Here is a 6,915-nt window from a genome sequence, read left to right as displayed (position 1 = left end):
AAAACATCAAGACGACTTGAGTAGCAGTCACAGAGGACATCCTTTACTTCAAATAATACAAAGTTTGCAAATTAGGCTAAGAATGTGGAACTTAGAGAATGATAGCAATCTTTCATGTCAATATAGCCAATAGTAACCTCTTTACTCCACCCTCAGTCCATCCAAGAGAAGCTTTGAGTGCAAGTTTCTTAACACAGTCAAGGGTCTGCATGTTGAATCCCTAAGTGTTCATTCTAGGAGAGGGAATGCCTGCAGGACTATGAAGAGCCCAGGAGCCCAAGTTTCCTCCCTTTTGAGCAGGGCCTTGTACATAATGGAGAGAAATCCTACAGCACTTGAAGTTCTTTGCTGAGGAAGAGATTCTAGGAAAATTGTCCACTCTCCTAGAATTTTGATGTTTTGTTCCTGGTCAGGGAACTAGATCCTACGGGCCACAACCAAGACTTCCCATGCCACAAGTAAAGATCCTATCTGAGGCAAGGAATATGGAAAAGCCAGCATGCCGCAACCAAGACCTGGCACAGCCAAATACATGCATAAAATAAATGCATTTAAAATTATTTAAAAAACAAAACAAAACAAAGACACCCAACTCATCAATGTGATCATATCACAAGGTGGGATATTAGGGAGACTAGGGTTATAATCAATAAAATTCAGGTGTCAGTTTTAATATCATAATTATTGTTACACAGATTAAGATCAGGATCTTTTGGAATCATTTCATTCCCTTTCATATTAGTTTTTTCAAAGCAACTTCTCATTGACCAGGTGGATTTGTCACAGATGCACAGCAAGGCTGGTCTCCTTGACCCTGTGAGAGAGGGTTAGTGTTCTAGCAGTGGGGGTTCTGATTGCTGTCTCCCATGAGCTGGTGCACTTCTTCGTTCTCCCCTTATACACACCACATATGGATTAAAGGAAAGAAAAATCAGGTGGCTGGTCTTACAAAGCTGAGGGCAGTCCACAGACTCAGGACTTGGCCTTCTGTTTGAAGCAGCCGTGTCCCAGCCTTTCTGTTGTTCATATTGACCTGATCCTTCCCCTCTGCCACAGCCTAGGCCCCAGCTATGCTGCATGAAGTTTGCTAACCCAGAATACATCACTGTGTCAGGGAAAGCCACTTCCTTTCTTTCATATTCATGACATTGAGACTTACCCTTGTTTTCTAGTTGCCCACAAAACAACTATGGAACTTTACTTTCTAGCAAAATTGCAAAGAGAAACAAAAAAAAATCTAACCTCTTGAAAGTGATGCAGCCCCTCTGCTTTTCTTTACTTCCCTTTCTTGTTCTCACCTCATACTGAATTACAACCAGAGGAGGAGCAGTGAAATGAATCTTGTCCAATAAGTCACTAAGTGAATATAAAAAGTTTAAATTAAAAATTACACTCAAGGAAAGAAGGCTATTTCTCATGATCTAGCATGCTGGGTCTCACTGCCCTGCATTCTCAGAGGAGATAGAGACAAAGGAACAGAGATGCCAGGTGGAATCAACTGCCTGAACAAATGGCTGTAACTCACTAGATTCTGTTACATACGCTTCCAACAAGAGACAACACCAGCACTGAATCTCCTTCCTCCAGCTCAGAAACTCTGAGCAGAACAAGTGTTGAACAGTTTAAATAAAAGAGTTGAATAATAAAAACTATACTTGGCAAAGTAGATATTATTTATCTACTAAAAGCAAAGCAGAATGGGAAAGACTAGGGATCTCTTCAAGAAAGTTAGAGATACCAAAGGAATATTTCATGCAAAGATGAGCTCAATAAAGGACAGAAATGGTATGGACCTAACAGAAGCAGAAGATATTAAGAAGAGATGGCAAGAATACACAGAACTGTACAAAAAAGATCTTCATGACCCAGATAAGCACAATGGTGTGGTCACTGACCTAGAGCCAGACATCCTGGAACGTGAAGTCAAGTGGGCCTCAGAAAGCATCACTACGAACAAAGCTAGTGGAGGTGATGAAATTCCAGTTGAGCTATTCCAAATCCTGAAAGATGATGCTGTGAAAGTGCTGCACTCAATATGCCAGCAAATTTGGAAAACTCAGCAGTGGCCACAGGACTGGAAAAGGTTAGTTTTCATTCCAATCCCAAAGAAAGGCAATGCCAAAGAATGCTCAAACTACCACACAATTGCACTCATCTCACATGCTAGTCAAGTAATGCTCAAAATTCTCCAAGTCAGGCTTCAGCAATATGTGAACCGTGAACTTCCTGATGTTCAAGCTGGTTTTAGAAAAGGCAGAGGAACCAGAGACCAAATTGCCAACATCCGCTGGATCATGGAAAAAGCAAGAGAGTTCTAGAAAAACAACTATTTCTGCTTTATTGACTATGCCAAAGCCTTTAACTGTGTGGATCACAATAAACTGTGGAAAATTCTGAAAGAGATGGGAATCCCAGACCACCTGATCTGCCTCTTGAGAAATTTGTATGCAGGTCAGGAAGCAACAGTTAGAACTGGACATGGAACAACAGACTGGTTCCAAATAGGAAAAGGAATTCATCAAGGCAATATATTGTCACCCTGTTTATTTAACTTATATGCAGAGTACATCATGAGAAACGCTGGGCTGGAAGAAACACAAGCTGGAATCAAGATTGCCAGGAGAAATATCAATAACCTCAGATATGCAGATGACACCACCCTTATGGCAGAAAATGAAGAAGAACCAAAGAGCCTCTTGAGGAAAGTGAAAGTGGAGAGTGAAAAAGTTGGCTTAAAGCTCAACATTCAGAAAACTAAGATCATGGCATCCGGTCCCACCACTTCATGGGAAATAGATGGGGAAACAGTGGAAACAGTGTCAGACTTTATTTTTCTGGGCTCCAAAATCACTACAGATGGTGACTGCAGCCATGAAATTAAAAGACGCTTACTCCTTGGAAGGAAAGTTATGACCAACCTAGATAGCATATTCAAAAGCAGAGACATTACTTTGCCAACAAAGGTTCGTCTAGTCAAGGCTATGCTTTTTCCTGTGGTCATGTATGGATGTGAGAGTTGGACTGTGAAGAAAACTAAGTGTGGAAGAATTGATGCTTTTGAACTGTGCTGCTGGAGAATACTCTTGGGAATCTCTTGGACTGCAAGGAGATCCAACCAGTCCATCCTAAAGGAGAGCAGTCCTGGGTGTTCATTGGAAAGACTGATGCTGAGGCTGAAACTCCAATACTTTGGCCACCTCATGCGAAGAGTTGACTCATTGGGAAAGACTCTGATGCTGGGAGGGATTGGGGGCAGGAGGAGAAGGGGACGACAGAGGATGAGATGGCTGGATGGCATCACTGACTCGATGGACGTGGGTATGAGTGAACTCTGGGAGTTGGTGATGGACAGGGAGGCCTGGCGTTCTGCAGTTCATGGGGTCGAAAAGAGTTGGACATGACTGAGCGACTGATCTGATCTGAAAAGCAAGATGATTGGATTTGGAAATTCCTTCACCAACTTACACAAACACATTTTTGCTCTCAGCATCTGAGCACTGCTGATATTTTGGACACCTTGGATCAGGAGAAGAGGAGGTCACCATCAAGAACTAGGGTCCTTCACAGAAACACTCCAGGTGAGAGGATGGGGTTCAGGAGGACAATTTATTTTCCCAACAAATAAACAAGCCCTACTCAGAAGGCGATTTTGAGGCCACAGGATGTGGTGAGCCTGTCCGAGAGAGGGAGTCCAGCAGGTGAGGAAGGGACTCTGTCACTCAGAGGAGAGGGGGTGGCTCCATGTGATCTCTCCCTTCTGAGTGAGGTGCTTCTAGAAAATACAATTATCCTGGATGTAGAGACTCCTCACCTGCCAGGGTCCAGCCCCGGCTGATCCAGGGTATTCGAAGCGGGGATGGTGTCGGCGAGGATCAGGATACAATAGTTTCAATTAGATATTAATTAGAGATATAAAGAGTAATAGAATAAGGATAGCTCAGTAGGAAAATTCAGTGGAGAAAAGAGGCTGAGTAGTTTGGTTTACGCAGGAGACCAATAAAACTTCAAGATAAGAAGTTTGCACCACTTACATAGGCTGCAGGCGTCCTTCCGTTCTCCCGAAGGAGAGGAGACACTGAGGCCTCCCCGGTCGGATCTTAGAAGCCCAGGCAAAATTAGTAAGCATGGCGGGTTCCGCGCTCCAGATGGAGACTCAGCCAGAGTGAGAGAGAGAGCGACATGGGGAGACCAGTCTTTCGAGGAACTGATCCCAATTCCTTATTTTCCATGGTCTACTTTTATACACTGAGATGTTATGCAAAAGTCACGCAGGGTCAGCAGTCCTGACTTTTATCAAAGTCAGGTGCTTCATACAAATGTATACAGAGGTCTTAGGGGTGTTACATCATCTTCTGGCCAGGGGGCCTGCTGACAATTTATGACCCTCTCCTTGTGACAGCGGTCAGTTAACCAGGACACTTATTTCTCCAGGGGTGATTATTCTTAAAACAGATGCCACCCAAATAAAGTTACATTCCTATAGGGTGAGGGTGTAGTGGGTTTTAGTTAAGGAAAGAATTTACTTAGCCTAAGGTCTAACGTGATTAATATCAAAGGTTAATACTTATTTCTTCTATATATTCATTAATGTGTGTAAGGGCAGGGGGTGTGGAGACTTAGCAACAAACATTGGCTCAATAAATAAAAAACCTTTCACCAATACAATTTCTAATCAACCCACTATACTTATACTAATAGTTTTCTAACTTCTCTAAAGAACCTGTTTTTTAGAAGGTTTAAAGCATCTCGTGCCTCTCACGGTTGGGAGGCTGTGAGCAATCACATGTGGCCAGACAAGCCTGTCAGGCAGGCTAGAGAACCTTCAGAGGAGTTTGTAGGTTAAAACACTCTTGTCACGCCCAGGAGTTTTTATTAACTGGAGCTCTAAGTTAACTCCTTCTCCAAAAGAGGTGGTGGGGGACAACCCCCGTAAAGTCAGAGGTGTAGGTGAGAGCACAAAGTAGTAAAGTAGGCAGGCTCTGGTTATGGGGGTAGATGCTCGAGGATTTCCAGGGGGAATCCTGAGGCTCGATCCTGCCTTTGAGTATGTCAAGCCTCCTTCCTCATGACCTTTGCCACGGGCAGAGTGCCTCACGCTGGCCCCCAACACTCACCCATGTTCCCTGAGAGGAACCAGGATTCTGGTGGGGGTATTGGCCCAGTCTGTGGAGGACGACAGGTCTCCAGTAAGAAAATGGTGGAAAGAAAGGGTGATGTCTGTAATGGCCCTGACCTTGTGGTTCCCTAAAACACAACCACATGGACCTGTAGGAAAGTGTTCTAGAAGGAAGAAAAATGTGGGGTGGTAAGCTCATGGACTGAAAATAATCAGCCTTTTCTCTAAATCAAACACTAAGGAAAATCTATCCTTTGTTTCAAAGAGATCAAGTGCCACAGTGATCTGGTAAATCCCTAAATAAATACAGAAACCATAGGGCTGAGGGAGCCTGGCTTCCTAGGTAAAGTGAGAGGGGAAAATGGAGCCTAAGATGAGGGCTACAAATGTGTTCCTGGAAAAGAGGAGAGGCACATTTATGCATGAGAGACAGGGAGCAATAATATGTGTAATTACAAATGTACTTCAATTCTAACATAAGACGAAGACCTTCTCATTTGATGATAAATATCCATTTGGATAGCACATCTGAAGTTACTGGGAAAAGGTAAAATTAATAGTTTAAATTGATGACAATTTCTTTGACCATATTCAGAATACTTAACAGAAAACCAAAATGGGAAGTAAAAGTGTATAGAAATGATTAGAAAATGAAAATGACTGTGTTCCCTATTTAATGGCCTTGCTTAGAAAGCATGGCATCAGAGAACCTACCTCAAGGTTCCACCAGACGTCTTCCCAGCCAGCCCAGCAGCAGCCTCATCTTCCCCATGGCCTGTGTGCTCTCTCTACTGATGGCCCTGGTGCTGGTCAGCTATGGCCCGGGAGGATCCCTGGGCTGTGACCTGTCTCAGAACCACATGCTGGTTGGCAGGAAGAACCTTAGGCTCCTGGGCCAAATGAGGCGGCTCTCCCCTCGCTTTTGTCTGCAGGACAGAAAAGACTTTGCTTTCCCCCAGGAGATGGTGGAGGGCGGCCAGCTCCAGGAGGCCCAGGCCTTCTCTGTGCTCCACGAGATGCTCCAGCAGAGCTTCAACCTCTTCCACACAGAGCGCTCCTCTGCTGCCTGGGACACCACCCTCCTGGAGCAGCTCTGCACTGGACTCCATCAGCAGCTGGACGACCTGGACGCCTGCCTGGGCCCCGTGACAGGAGAGGAAGACTCTGCCCTGGGAAGAATGGGCCCCATATTGGCCCTGAAGAGGTACTTCCAAGGAATCCATGTCTACCTGCAAGAGAAGAAATACAGCAACTGCGCCTGGGAAATTGTCAGAGTGGAAATCATGAGATCCTTGTCTTCATCAACCAGCTTGCAAGAAAGGTTAAAAATGAGGAATGGAGACCTGAACTCACCTTGGCATGACTCTCACTGACTAATATTCCACATCACCCTTGTACACTCTGGTGTTGTCATTTCAGAAGACTCTGGTTTCTTCTTTAGCCACCAGATTTATTGAATTAGTTCAGCCAATACATAGTAATGCTGTATTAGTAAGCAAGTAGATGTAAAAGGGGTATCAGTCCATAAGCAAAGACTGTTTGATGTTATTTATTTATATTTTATTGACTTAATGTATTACTCTATCTCAATGTTATATTTTCATATAAAATATGTATATGCTTACATTGTATTAAGATTTAGAAAATATATTCCCCTTTCTATTTCATTAAAATTGTTATTTGTTTTATTTATTAAATACTTATCAAGGTAAACTTCTTGAGTTTTTTTTAATTTTGAAAACTTAAATCCTTATTTTGTCTATATATACCTATCACAAAACAGTATTTGTTCCCTTTAT

General features: G+C 43.3%; 1 protein-coding gene across 1 annotated transcript; it reads left to right on the top strand.

Moving 5' to 3' along the window:
* The first annotated feature begins 5,886 nt into the window (after window positions 1–5,886).
* Window positions 5,887–6,489, top strand: LOC102285146 (interferon omega-1-like). Its single transcript, XM_070374944.1, has one exon. It carries the CDS (start codon window positions 5,887–5,889, stop codon window positions 6,487–6,489), a length of 603 nt encoding a protein of 200 aa, XP_070231045.1.
* The last annotated feature ends 426 nt before the right edge of the window (window positions 6,490–6,915 follow it).

Source organism: Bos mutus, chromosome 8 (assembly GCF_027580195.1).
Source record: "Bos mutus isolate GX-2022 chromosome 8, NWIPB_WYAK_1.1, whole genome shotgun sequence".
In the NCBI taxonomy this organism is placed as follows: domain Eukaryota; kingdom Metazoa; phylum Chordata; class Mammalia; order Artiodactyla; family Bovidae; genus Bos; species Bos mutus.
The sequence above is the reverse complement of the archived record's forward strand: the minus strand, read 5'-3'. Positions and strand labels throughout refer to the sequence as shown.